The sequence below is a fragment of the Microplitis mediator genome, chromosome 6 (assembly GCF_029852145.1).
Source record: "Microplitis mediator isolate UGA2020A chromosome 6, iyMicMedi2.1, whole genome shotgun sequence".
Classification (NCBI taxonomy): Eukaryota; Metazoa; Arthropoda; class Insecta; order Hymenoptera; family Braconidae; genus Microplitis; species Microplitis mediator.
In genome coordinates this window covers 11,812,562-11,828,012 of record NC_079974.1, presented here as the reverse complement: position 1 = coordinate 11,828,012, position 15,451 = coordinate 11,812,562, and the positions used below count along the sequence as shown (strand labels likewise).

Here is a 15,451-nt window from a genome sequence, read left to right as displayed (position 1 = left end):
GCACATGTCTACTAATATTTTTTTTTTTTAATTTATTTTTAATAAGCATAGGTGCTTATTTAGCAACAATCTTGGCACAATACTGGCTCTCGATATTGGGCCAATACTTAGATGCAATCTTGGCACAATACTGGCATTGGTTATTGGGCCAATACTAAGATGCAGTCTTGGCACAACACTGTCACTCAAGCTTGCTTAGACAGACTTGAGCCAAGCTAGGATTTCAAGCTTTCCCCAGAGTTAATAAGTCTTGCGCCAAGCCTCGGCCAAGCTTGGGCCTATTGTTTCTTCCTATAAGGGTATCAGGTATCGTCGCGTCGAAATTAATTTGGGAAATTAAAATTAAGAAATAGGCTAGAATTAAAATATATAAATTAATTAAATTAAGTGACTCCAGGCAGGCTGCCGGAGCTATTGCGTAGTAAAATATTTCCAGGCAGTTCGCCGGAAATGTTCTAGAAATTTCCAGGTAGATCGTGTAACCCACGGACCGGAAGTTATCGGGTCTAGTCCATATTCTAGTCGAGAAATTTATTAATTAATTATTAAATTAAATTATCCGAAAATAAAACAAAATTAAGAAAATTAAATTAAAGAAGGTAAAAGAGTGTCTCGGGAAAATTGAGAAGATTTCGTAGTCAAGGTCACCGGTAGTGACAAGTAAAAATTATTAATTAAGGAAATTAAATTAAATTAAATAAAAGAATTAATTAAATAATTAAATAAATTAAGTGAAATAAATAAATGAATTAAACGGAAAAAGGGAAATTTAAGAATGGAATCGTTAATAAAATAATCGAGTATTTGAAGGAAAGAAACGTTGATAAAAGTTTCGGGAAAAGTTATCGAAAAATAAAATAAATACGTAAGGGAATTAATAATATAATTAAAATAAACAATTAATTAATTAAATCAATCTTTTTAATTTAAACGTTTAATTAATTAATTTAATTATTGAAAAGGAAAAGTTGTGGTGGGAGAACTAGTCCATGGCGAGACGCCGTTCGGTTCAAAAATAAATAAAATTGAGTGTGAGTGTGTAATAGTCCAGGGGACTGAGTGAGTGTGTGTGGAATAGATCAGGATGATCATGATTTTAAAACTAGAAAATAAGGTCTCGCGAAGGTTAAGCGATTTTAAATTTAGTTGCCAAAGGTAACGGCTATATTTTAATTACGCGGGTTATAAACTGGATTAGATTTAAGTAAATATTGCGGGTAATAAAAAGGTTAAAATAAAAGGTTATATTAAAGGTTAAAATAAGGTTTATAAAAAGTATAAGGTTTATATAAGGTATATAGTTATAAGGTTTAAAAAGGTTTATAAGGTGCAAAGGTTATAAGAGAATAAGTTAAAAAGGTTTAATTAAATAAAAAGGTATAAAAGTGGAAAGTTAAAATTATATTGATTTATTTATAAATTATCCTTCCTCATCCTTCTCTTACAATTAACCAAAATTACACCGACCCTGACGATCCAAGATCCGGCTCTGGGAGGCCGTTATTACTTCCAGTGGCGCCCTTAGTAAGGACGACCAGAGTAGCAGCTTAGCCCTGTTATAAAATTATTCAAGACTTGAATTTCAAGTAAACTTTAATATTAAATATTGAAGTCATGATGAATTATAGGATATACTATAGTACAATTCAAAAGGGTACTTGTAGTTCTGTCAAGTGACAGAAGAGTACTCGAACAAAATCGTAATGAAATTTGGAATATAACACTTCTGAAATAAATGTCTTACCAGGGACACTACATGTCGTAGGCGCGATCTCGTGGCGAGCACCGAACTACTCCGGCTGCTGCTGTCTAGCACTGGTGACTTTCCCCTTTTCCATATCGATCTTTTCTCCCAAGAAATTTTTTCTCTTGGCTTAATCAACTTTTGTTTTCTTGGTCGGAGAATACAAAAATACTTGCGTAAAAAAAATAGTACTTGATCCGAGAAATTTTATTTTCTTTAACCAAAAAAATGCAATATTGCTACAAAAAAATAATGTGTCTTGCTCCAAAAAAAATATCTCTTACTTTAAGAAATATAAACTCTTGAAACAAGTGAAAATTTTTTGATTTAAGCGTAAAAATATGTTGACGTGAGAAAAAAAAATTTGATTCAAGATACAAATTTTAAAATAATTGTTTACTTGGGGCAAGTAAATTTTTATTTTCCGAATCAATCAAAAAAAATTTCTTGAATCAAGAATATTTTCCTTGATTCAAGTTAACTGTTTTTTCTGTGTACTAAACGGATTTAGTAACAAAATTTTTAGCCACTTATTTGGGAGAACTAAATATTTTGTGCCCATCAATATAATTTATTATAATTTAATAAATCATTTTTTTATCTCAATTAAATCTTATTATGGTAAAATAAATATTTGGTAATCGGTACTAAATATTTTTTTGGTAAGTTTTGTCGGTAGATGGCTTGTTTGGGATTGAAAAGTACGTATGTATTTGTGGGAAATATCAGTGTAGCGTATGTGTGTGAATATATCACCGCTTTCACAGTATTGTGCGTTTCGTCTCAATCGGAGTTAGTGCTGTGATTTCCAAATCAATTCAGTGATTTTAAAAACATTAATTTTCAATTGATTTCAACTGAATTATTTCAAATTATGGAGGAGCTCTCAAAATCTTTATTTTCAACATATAGTATTTTTAATATATAGACAAAATAAAAATATATCAAACCGTTACAAATTCATTTACTACTAAATGGCTTATATTTTATTTATCGTCGGAGTTTAATTTAAAATTTTCAACTTATGTATATTAAAATTATGTATGTGATTTGTATAACTAAAACTTATTTAACTAAAAATTTGTTATTTATCTTAAATAAAAAATTATAATCAAATGAGGTTATTTTCTTTATAATACTGTATATTTTTACTTAAAAATAAGTTAAAAGCTAAAATAAGTTAAAAGAATTAGTTATTTAATCCTAATAAATGATTTATTGTGCCCCAATAAATCATTTCTTAAATACTACTAAATATTTATTTGGTGGAAATAAATGAGCTTTACTAAATGATTTGGTACCTGTAACCACATATTTAGTATTGCAAGGTTCGTTACTAAATCATTTAGTAAATACAACCAAATCTTATTAAATAGAACTAAATCCTTCTATCAGTGTAGAACTCAATAAAACACGTTGATTGCCGACCCAACCATCGAAATCGGTTAATTCGTTCGCGAGATATCGTGGGAGAAAGAAATGTTATGAAACGGTTTTTTTCGAAAACAATTGCATACAAACGAATTTTCGAGCTCGAAGAGCTCGAAAACGTATTCACGACAAAGTTTTCAAGCTTAAGGAGCTCGAAAACAGCGGGAAGTTTTAGGGCTGGCTCGCAGGGTCAACCGATAGACAGATTTATAACTACCCGCTAAGAAAATTGTAAATTTTCAAAAGTTCGGGAAGTTATTGTTTTTACCCCGATTTTCGAAAATCGAGTTTTCATCAGATGTCGACGTTTTGAGGTCCTAGGAAGCTATTCTGACTATTTTCAGAATGATGTCCGAGTGTATGTATGTGTGTATGTGTGTGTGTGTGTGTGTGTGTGTGTGTGTGTGTGTGTGTGTGTGTGTGTGTGTGTGTGTGTGTGTGTGTAAACTCTTTGTAACTTCCCGGAAAAAAATTTCAGGCCTGATCAGACATGAGCAGGCATGAGTCTTCAGGCCTGATCAGACATGAAAAATGACCATGCCTGAGCAGGCCTGATCAGGCATGTTCAGGTCTGATCAGGTCTGTTCATGCCTGTTCATGCCCATTCTGGTAAAACAATTATATAGAAAAAATGGTCCTATATAATTATATATAATTATGCATAACTATATACAATTATATATAATTATTTCATAAAAATGAAAAAAAAATAAAAAATATGGGAGTGTCTAGGATTCGAACCGTGGACCTTGCGCTTGAAAGTTCGCCTCGTTACCTGTGGACCTAAGAGATTGAGTTGAAAAATAGGTCTCGTACGAACTTCAAGTACTGAAAGTCTTAAGACTCATGCCTGTTCATATCTGATCAGGTCTGATCCTTTTTTCCCAGGTTATACGTGATAGATTCTTGGTCAAAAAAATTTTATATCTATGAACAAACATGAACAGATATAACCAGGCATGAACAGGCCTGATCAGGCCTGAGCTTATTCAACGCTTCAGACATGAACAGACATGACCAGGCATGGGCAGGTATGATCAGGCCCGACTGTATTTAACACTTCAGACATGAACAGACATGAACATGCATGAACAGACATGGACAGGCATGGACAGGTATGATCAGGCCTGAACGCATATAACGCTTCAGACATGAACAGACATGGTCAGGCATGAACAGACATGAACAGCCATGAACAGACCTGAGTGTATTTAACGCCTCAGACATGAACAGGCATGATCAGGTCTAATTTCAGACCTGATCATACATGATCAGGCATGGTCAGGCCTGATCATGTTTTTCCGGGTTTTTAACTAATGAACCGATTTGGATGTTTAAGGTGGTAATCGAAAGAGCTTGTTGGCCGTCAACTTTCCTGAAAATTTTAGATCATTTGATCAAGGAGATTCGAAAATATTGGCGAATTACGAAAAAAAAAATTGTTTTTTTTTAGTTTTTTAGTGATTTCTCAGAAAAGACTTGAACGATCGACTTCAAAATCAGCTCTAGAATTTGATAAAACTCGCCAATCACCGCCTCAAACGTCAAAATCGGTTCATTAGTTCAAAAGATATCGGCGCTGAAAAGTTAAAAAAATAACATAAAATGTTATTTTTTCCGGATAAATCAAAATATAATGTACTAAATGTGTTTGAAATCATACCAACCCTTTTCTTCATAGTCTCTGTCGATCATCATATAATGACATCTAACTTGTTCTTTAGTTTAAATCATATTATCAGCAAGAAATTGAGAAAACCCAGTTTTTAATATTTTTCTCGGATATTTCACATATTATTGCTCTGACTTAAGTTATAACTCACTTATATCTTGATTTTGATCACTGACATCGATTTCTGCCTCGATACGTTCATTTCATTGAACACCATCGAGAATTCAAATTTTAAAACCGCTTCTTCATTAATAATTTTCGATTCTTAACTTGTCAAACTTTAGCAAAAAACGTAACTTGGTTCAGCTTAAAAAGCTTATAAAAAATAATCGCAGGTAATAGCATTATCGAGCTCGAGAACAGCGGGAAGTTTTGGGGCTGGCCCGCAGAGTTAACCGACGCCCAGATTTTTTTTTATTCATTTGTTGTTAAAGTTGGTTAAATCGGAATATCCTACGGCATTTTATATCTTTAATAAATCGCGTTTTTTAAATAATATGCGGAATATAATTTTGTCTTGTGCATATTAGTAATATTTGTGCGAACTATTTTCGATACTTTAAAATTAAGTCAAAAAGCTCTAATTTAACTTATAATTATTTTATTTTAATTAACAATTGATAGAAAAAAAACAAAAAAAATATGTTCAAATGGAAAAAACAAAAATTTTCAATGAAAAATTGTCGTCGAGTCATGTGGGACAAGCGTGCGCTGTGGGTAAGTGTGCGTAAATCCATTCATTTCGGACTGAAATACATGGGCTTGCGCATACTTACCCACTGCGCACACTTGCCCCACATGACTCTCCATGCAATAATCTTTTCATTTACTTGAATTTGTCTAATATAACATGAGTGCTAATTGCATCCATAATTGGGTTTTCCAGCTTTTTGCTTTTCTTTCTGCTTTATAATTTTACCGTTATTTATTTATTGATTTATATGGTTTGTTGGTAGTAATTAACTAAATATTACAGTTTGTAAACTTCGAAAAATGAATTAAGGCATCGACTTACTTGTTAACATGTTGACATAGGCACCATCAGAAATGGCAAAAATATGAGGTGGCACTTCGCTACGTCTTTTACCACGATATAATTTGGCACATCGTCCCGTATAAACAGGATATCGTTTGTAAGGATTGATCGCAACACAAAAGAGACCAGAGTATGTCTGGAATATTATAATTACATTATTATAGAAAATAAAAATATATATATATTTTTTTTTTTATTGACTACAGTCCATAAGGGACCGCGTACCAGTAACTAAAATATTCGTACTCCGATTAATTTATTATTAGGTAATTGAACATATTTTTATGCAATATTAGTTCACTGCAATGATTGAAAAACTTTTTAGCATTTAAAAAGATTTCTTAATATTTAAGAAATTATTGATTTGTATTTGACAAATATTTCTGACTTCTTAAGAAATTATTTCTTAAATATTAAGAAATATTTTTAAATGCTAAAAAATTCTTCTATCAGCGTAGGCAAAGAATGTATGAATAACAAGTCAATTTATCAGTAAGCCCCATGCAATCCATTTAAGATACAGAAATAGTTAGAGCGTTGTTTTTACATAGAAATCAAAATTCTAAATCATCAATTATTTTGATCATTTGTTTCTGTTTCTTTTTTTTTTGTGTGGATTTGCACATTTGATATAAAAAAAAAAATAAATCTATGCCAATCAAAAATGAAAATTCATTGAACAAAAAAAATATGATTCAGTTTATGACTACGAGAAATTTTAAAATTGAATAAATCGTTTAAAGATTGTACATGCATTGCGATTATGCACATATATTACATTTTTGTGGTAAAACTTCTTTTTCTTGACTCTGTATTCAGCATTAAAATGACTTTTACTTTTTTCAAAATTATTTCACAATAGTAAATTGCATAGTGAGTGGATTAGGTGAGTCTTGATACGGGAAGCACAATGTTTTTAACACGAGTCGTTGTGTACACCAGAGACGAGGGCTAAGAATATTGTGTTTGATGGATAAAGACAACCTACGTGCTATGCACTATACTTTATTCAACAATAGTCTGATTTATGCAAATTATTACATCAGCAAAGTAAACCCAAAATCATATATATGATAGTAGTTGTTCTTGTACTACTTATTCTGAATATATCTAGTGTCGAGATTATTTGTTGTAGTGATAATAGTAGAGTTTGTTTTTGAGAATGGTCGATAATGATTTTGAGGAATGTGCTTATGGATTCAAATGCGGTTGTTTATGACCTCATAAACACACGCTGTAGAGGAGCATGGGACGCCATTTGCTTTTTGACGAATTATTAACCACCGATTGGTAAACGGACATTTAGGGTTGGCTTTGCAGATATAATAAGTCACGATAATCAGACATGCGTTGAATGAAAAATCAAACAAGCTTGAAAGTATGGAATTATTATTATGAATGTTTCATGAAGCTCATTTAATTATGCACCAATACATTATTCATTAAGATTAGCCAGACCACAGTTGCAACAAATAAAGTCCATTTGAGTTTCAAAACTTTATACTGAATTTCGACTTTTAATATTTACAAAGGTTTTAAATAAAACAAAATTGATAATGTTAAGAACACTGGTTATTAATTTCTCAATAACAGCTGGTGATGTATTAATGAATCAGTTGATTATTATGAATTCGGAATAAAATTGCTGTAAGAGAAACTATCTAAAAAGGAAATCATTTGCCGATAAGCATTGAACCCTAGTCATCACTGAAACATTTATGAACTATATAATACATTGATCATTTTTAATCACAAAACTATTATTTTGTTATTTACAATTATTGCCATATACTTAGATTCATGGCCCAATAAATAGATTTTTAATGAAAAAGAGAAAAAGGAACACCGATAGAAAGATTTTTTGGGATTTATATATACCCTGATTAAAAAAGTGAATTGAAAAGTATTGAAAATGATGAGAAATGAATCCTTTCGAATACTTTCTATACCCCAAGGTATTCATTTTGACATAAAATGAATACTTTTCAATCCCAAAATAATAAAAGAATTTCTGAACTTCCGAGGAATTGAAAAAGATTCAAATGAATTGATATTTTTAATCTTTCTGAATCCTTCTCAATACCTAAATAATTCGACATTTCGGATCAAGTGTGGGATTGAAAAAGATTGAAATGAATTGAAATTTTTGAATCTTTCTGAATCCTTCTCAATACCTAAATAATTCGACATTTCGGATCAAGTGTGGGATTGAAAAAGATTGAAATGAATTGAAATTTTCGAATCTTTCCGAATCCTTCTCAATACCTAAATAATCCGATATTTCGATCAAGTGTGGGATTGAAAAAGATTGAAATGAATTGAAAATTTTGAATCTTTCTGAATCCTTCTCAATACCTAAATAATTTCACATTTCGGGTCATGAGTGGGATTGAAAAAGATTGAAATGAATTGAAATTTTTGAATCTTGCTGAATCCTTCTCAATACCTAAATAATTTCACATTTCGGGTCATGAGTGGGATTGAAAAAGATTGAAATGAATTGAAATTTTTGAATCTTTCCGAATCCTTCTCAATACCTAAATTGAAATGATGAAAGATTGAATTCTTTTCAATACTTTCGAATTCCACTTTGGAATTGGAAAGTATTCAAACGATCGAAATTTCAATTCCATTCAATACTTTCCAAAACCGCCGAGGGATTGAAAAGAATTTAGATAATTTTCAATACTTTTCAATTCACTTTTTTAATCAGGGTAATTATCTATTTCTTGATATTTCTTTAATCGTAAGAAATATTTGTTAAATATACAAAAAAATGATTTCTTAAATATTAAGCAATCATTTTAAGTGCTAAAAAGTCCTTCTATCAGTGAAGATAAAATGATAGAACGTAAAATTAATAGAACAGAACAATATCATGCTAGAATCTAGTTTTTTCATATCTTACGTAGATGAGTTTATGATAATAACGCTGTTTCAAATTGTGTAAAACAGAAGCGTCATTAAGATATGTTAAATTCGACATATCCTCAGCTTTCTCATACTTTGGTGGATTGACTTGAGATAGTTGATCTTTTTTGAAGTCCTTAGTCTATTTGTAACAGAAAAAAGTATGAATTAGATTCTAAACACACTTATATTTATAAATATAATTTAATGGAATTGTTTGAAATCGCATGAGACCGCCAATTTTTAGAATTTTGGTAAATTGATAAATTAATTATAATAATAATTATTATTATTATTATAAATTTACTTCCATAAATGAAAAAAACTTATTTTATAAAATAAAATTTAAAATTTAAGAGTTCAGCAATTAACGAACTCATATGATGTAATTATATTTTTAAATACGTAATATAAATAAATGTAAACAAATAAAAAAAAATATCATATATAATTAATAATTATATATTTAAATACGTAAACGTAGTTGAATAAGTCATAATTAATTTAGTTATGATAATAATTTTATTTGTTCGTTGTCAATAATAAATACTAGCGCCATCCCTAAAAAAAATTATTTAAGTCCTTACGGAAAAAAATATCTCAGATAGTACTCATTGCTATCTTACATAGAACTCTCTACTATGATACACAGTAACCAGCAATATATTGACATAGACGCAGGCGCTATCTGCAGATAGCAGTCGGTAATATGTTTAAAAAGTAACCTTTGCTATCTGACATACGACTGGCTGCCATGTACATAGAACTGGGCAATATGTAAGAGTTTACTATGTAGGATAGTAGTGAGCAACATCCGACATGGTGCTGAGTACAATGTAGAGAGTAGCCAGTACTACGTAGATAGGATCCACTGCTATCTCAATTTTTTTTTTCTACAGATGGCACTGACTACTATCTGACATGGTAGCCAGTTCTATTTATTTTTTTCCGTGTAGAAAGCTATTCTGACTATTTTCAGAATGATGTCCCAGTGTATGTATGTGTGTGTGTGTGTGTGTGTGTGTGTGTGTGTGTGTGTGTGTGTGTGTGTGTGTGTGTGTGTGTGTGTGTGTGTGTGTGTGTGTGTGTGTGTGTGTGTGTGTGGATGTAAACTCTTGATATCTTTTTAATGAATTGGCCGATTAAGATGGTTGAGGTGGCAATCGAAAGAGTTTGTTGGCCGCCAACTTTTCTTAAAATTTCAGATCATTTGATCGAGTAGACTCAAGGATAATTTAGAATTACAACAAAAAAAAAATTTTTTTATTAGTTTTTTTTTAATTTCTCCGAAACGACGCGAACGATTAACTTCAAAATCTAATCAGCTCTAGAACTTGATAAGACGCGCCGATCACCACCTCGAACATCAAAATCAGTTCATTAGTTTCCCGATAAAAAACGTTTGGATCCAACCAGATATGTCTGGATCTTGGTATATCTGTATATAACCAAATACATCCAAATATTTGATCTTGCTAGATATAAGCATATATAATTATTAGGGTGATCCAAAAAATAACAATTTTTTTTTTTTTTCTCGGAAACAGGTTCAAAAATTTCATTTAGATGAAAAAAGACGCCTGTAAAAATTAGAGCTCTTAATATTAACATTAAGAGGTTCCTCATCGCACTTTTCTATTTTTCATAAGAATAATATGGAAAAAATTTTTTTTACGTCTCCTGATTTTTACAAGTAGCTAACAATGCGTCATAGGAATAATTGGCAGGCATGCTTTTGTAGGGAATCGAATGCTCTGCAAAAAAAGATTTCAATCATTTTTTGTGGTATCTATTTTTTCAAAAGTTGTGTGAGGTTGAAGTCGAATTCATATTAAATTTTGAGATTTACTCACTTTTCCGGTGAAACTATCAGACCTATTACAAAGTATCATCGAATCTTTTTTGTAGACAATTTTATTTCCTAGAAGTTATTTTTGATAAAGTTTTTTCGAATTCCACATTGTTTTCTAGTTATTTTTATTTTAATGTCAAGCTCTTAAAATCGATCAGAAAACTATTTTTTTTATGAGCATGACATTAAAATAAAAATAACTAGAAAACAATGCGGAAATCGAAAAAACTTTATCAAAAATAACTTCTAGGAAATAAAATTGTCTACAAAAAAGGTCTACTGATATTTTGTAATAGGTCTGATAGCTTCGCCGGAAAAGTAAGAAAATCTCAAAATTTAATATGAATTCAACTTTAACCTCAAATAACTTTTGAACAAATAGATTCCTCAAAAAATGATAAGAATCTTTTTTTGTAGAGCATTCAATTCCCTACAAAAAAATGTCTACTAATTATTCCTATGACGCATCGTTAGCTACTTATAAAAATCAGAAGACGTAAAAAAAATTTTTCCCATGTTATTCTTATGGGAAATAGAAAAGTGCGATGAGGAACCTCTTAATGTTAATATTAAGAGCTCTAATTTTCACAGGTGTCTTTTTTTATCTAAATGAAACTTTTGAATCTGTTTGCGAGAAAAAAAAAAAATTTGTTATTTTTTGGATCACCTCAATGTATACAGTTGTCATATGACAATTTTTATAATAGTTTCATAACAATTTTTATAATAATTTGTTATAAGCTTTATAAAATTTTACAAAATTGTGTGAAATTTTATCAAATTTTACACAATGCTACCCCACACTAGATGCAATAATGACATCTAATTTTCTAAAGTTTTATGAAATGATATAAAATTTTATACAATTTTATAAAATTTCATTTACTTATTACTTCCTTTCTAAGATCTCATTTTATAAAATTGTATATATGTTCATGAAATCGTATAAATCTTAAAAAAATTTCATACAATTATATTAAATGTTATCTAATTATTACTTCCCTTCTAAGATCTTACTTTATAAAATTGTATATAATATTTTTTCCCGGGTTTGACCTTGAATAACTTTAGAAAAATTAAATTTATCGAAAAATGATAGAAGACATTTTTTGTAGAGCGTTTAATTTTCAACGAAAATGTCCATTGATTTTTTTGATATTCTGATTCACTAATGAGAAATAAAATTCCAGACTTTTAAAAAAATATTACCCATGTTATTTAAATGGGAAATCGAAAGTTGCGATAAGGCGGTTGTTAACATCAATATTTAGAGCTAAAACCTAAACAGTATTTTTAACTTCCCGCTGAGATTTTCAAAAACCGGGTTTTTATCATATGTCGACATTTGAAGGTGCTAGGATGCTCTTCTGACATTTTCAGAGCGATGTGTGTGTGTGTGTGTGTGTGTGTGTGTGTGTGTGTGTGTGTGTGTGTGTGTGTGTGTGTGTGTGTGTGTGTGTGTGTGTGTGTGTGTGTGTGTGTGTGTGTGTGTGTGTGTGTGTGTGTGGATGTAACCCTCTCATATCTTTTTGATGAATGAACCGATTTAGATGGTTCTTGCGGCATTCGAAAGATATTTTCTGAACTTAGATTTTCAAAAAAATTTTAGACCATTTAGTCAAATAAACTCTGAGATATTTAAGAAATACGAAAAAAAAAAAATTTTTTTTTTCGTTTTTTTTGGATATTGTGAAAACTGTTGAATCGATCAATTCAAAAATCTAACCAGCTCTAGAACTCGATAAAAGCTTTCGATTGCCACCAAGAACGTCTCAATCAGATAATCCGTTCAAAAGATATCGTCGACGAAAGAAACAGTAGGAAACGGTTTTTTGCAAATATCGTCGAAACGACAAAACCAATCATTCCCAAAATTTTATCAGTTCAAGACCTCAATAAAACATGTCGATTGCCACCTCAACCGTCTTAATCGGTCAATTCGTTTACGAGATATCGTTGATTAAAAAAATAGTGAAAAACGTTTTTTTCCAGATATCTACAGAAAAATTGAATCATTCGATTTTAAAATCTAATCAGCTCTAGAACTTAATAAAACGCGTCGATTGCCGCCTCAACCATCAAAGTCGGTTAATTCGTTCGCGAGATATCGTGGGAGATAGAAATGCTAAAAAATGTTTTTTTAGAAAACAATGGCATACAAAAGTATTTTCGAGCTCGAAGAGCTCGAAAATGTATCCACAATAATGTTTTCGAGCTCAACGAGCTCGAAAACAGCGGGAAGTTTTGGGGCTGGCCCGCAGGGTTAACCGATAGACCGATTTTTTTTCGTCATTTCGAACAATATTTTTTGTATAATTTAAAAAAGAAATTAGTCGAGTTTTTTTAATCAGTCATACGACAAAAATATACTGAGCATTATATGAGATTATATATATAAAATTAGTATAAAAAATTATATGAAAATGAATTTATTATTATAAATACACAATTGAATATGTGTAAAAAAACATACATTGATGAATATAGATATTTTTGCCGCCATATACTTATCACATACTCACTATATTTTTTAAACAATATATAGCTTTTTCATGTAGGATAAAAATGTTAATACAAAAGTTTATTTAATCATCTTGCGGTATCCATTAAAACATCTCCATTTTTACTATATCTTTGGCAATACACAATGAATGAACCGTAATTATATGTATAATATACTAAATATCTTCAAATTTTTTAGGCTCGCTTTCTCCGTGTATAAATTTCAAAAGTAGTATTGTTTATCGATTCAAACTTGAACGCAATTATTTTATGTTAAGCAATTTTAGAAGAACTTTTCAATTTGAAAGAATCTGCTCTGAACAATAAATTAATCTAATCGATTGAGATGTTTCATGAATTTAGACATTGATTGATTTCTGTAGTGAAAAATTAAAAAATATACATACCTCACCACCCGGTAATATAACGGATACAATATCGCCTTTAGTAGCTTTAATTTCCCCAAGAAGATACCCCTCTTTTTCATCTGGCACCCAACAAGCTTTTTTAGCATCATAAGGTTTTGACTGATCGATTCTCTTTTGCTCAAGAGATACAAAGAGATATGGAGTTGGATCGGGATCTTCTTCTGGTTTTGGTGGTGGTTTCGGCATTTTTCGTTAAAGTATAAATCGATTAATTGAGAAAAATTAATAATTTGTGTTTTTTCGCTCAATTCCAGAAGACCAATAGTTTTAAGCAACAATATTTGATGCGAATGTTCTGTTATTCATCCGGTTCTATTTGGCCCTACAGAAAACCAAATATTGTAATTAGCGGTTAAAACCATAAGAAAAAAAATAAAAAAAGATAATTATGTATTCATATCTATATTGAATTAAATTTAAATGATTATATATTGTCAGTTCGAATTATGTTAGGTTTCCAAAATAAAATAACTACAGTTACAATCAAATTATGTTTCGCATAACACCAAAAAAATCACACATGAATCCAAAAAGTGTTCCAAAAAAACTTTTTAAATAGTTCAAGTACTATTCTGTAAATAGCTATATAATTATTAACACTCTTTGAACATAAATTTAATTGACAGTTCTACAAAATTTATTATTATTATTATTATTATTTTTTTTTTGTATCAGGTGAAATTCAAAAAAATCCAATTACTTTGTGGTAACTATTCACACATGACACTCAGAATAACATTGATAAAACCAAAAAAAAATCGGTTATAAACACTTGAAATTTATATTTTTCCTGTTGATTATAATTTAAAAAATTTACAACGAAAAAACTGTCACATACGGAAATTTTTGGTGTTTTATAATGTGAGGGTAATCAGAGAACTAATACATATTTTTCACTTTGATATGGCTAATTCATGAAATAATACACATTTTCACATAAATTAAATCAAATCACAAAACATGTTATACAAATGGACTTACTTTTAAAAGCTGTTCTGACAGAGCAACGTATACAAGACCTCAATATAAGCACGTGCAACGTGATCCTAATTTGTAACACACCACGTCATTGGTTGGTATTATTAACCAATCCAGTCTTTCGTTACTGTGTACACAAATCGGCCTTTTTAGGTGGAGACGAAACTAAATGTGTGACAGAGTAAGCCGTGAGACATATTCGATGTAAGATGAAAATAGAAGTCCAAAAAAAATATGTTATACTTACTGTCTACGACCCTACAATTGACTGATTCCTCAAAACAAGCGCATATAGTTCATTGAATAGTCACAATTCGAAAGACAGCATTAGCAAAAAAATAGTGTAAAAAAGACAACAGAAAAACACACAAAAGACAAATGCCCCTATGCTTATACCGAAAAAACATATCAGAGAATTCCAGAAATTGTGTTTACTAGATAGATACTTTTTTTTATTTATCAAATATTTGTGATGCCAAGCGTATATTCCTTAAATTCCAATAAATGTTATAAATCAGATACTATTTGTTACCGAATTCCATGAATTATTTTATTATCACTTAATATAGCTGTAAAAACAATAAAATTGATTTTTCAAACAATGTATTTTCGAGTGTTAAAGGTAAAAAATAGTTTCGTTTGCTATGCCAAAAGCAATAAATTTTTTGAAATCCATTAGTTTCAATTTTTGCTGAACTGCACTAATCACAAAAATTGAAAGATACCGAAACAATTCTAAATTTTAGGTAATTTTCGAAACGTTGTAAATTAGCGAAAAAAGGCTGTATACAAAACAAATGGATTCGTCAAAATTGACACTTGCCGCGTGTAAAACGATCAATTCACACTTATTCATATAATGATTTAACATACGCTGTTTGTGTAGAAAAAGTTACAC

General features: G+C 30.2%; 1 protein-coding gene across 27 annotated transcripts in view; it reads right to left on the bottom strand.

Annotated features, from left to right (window-relative positions):
• Positions 1-14,574, bottom strand: part of LOC130670096 (myosin heavy chain, muscle) — a 104,876-nt gene extending 90,302 nt beyond the window's left edge. For all 27 annotated transcript variants that reach the window (XM_057473286.1, XM_057473279.1, XM_057473297.1 and 24 more), the window contains exons 1-4: positions 14,557-14,574; positions 13,555-13,897; positions 8,792-8,935; positions 5,863-6,019 (exon numbers count right to left, since the gene is read on the bottom strand). In XM_057473286.1, the coding sequence (XP_057329269.1) occupies positions 5,863-6,019; positions 8,792-8,935; positions 13,555-13,761 (508 nt within the window). In that variant the 5' untranslated portion in view covers positions 13,762-13,897; positions 14,557-14,574. The remainder of the gene's footprint in view (positions 1-5,862; positions 6,020-8,791; positions 8,936-13,554; positions 13,898-14,556) is intronic.
• Positions 14,575-15,451: the final 877 nt, after the last annotated feature.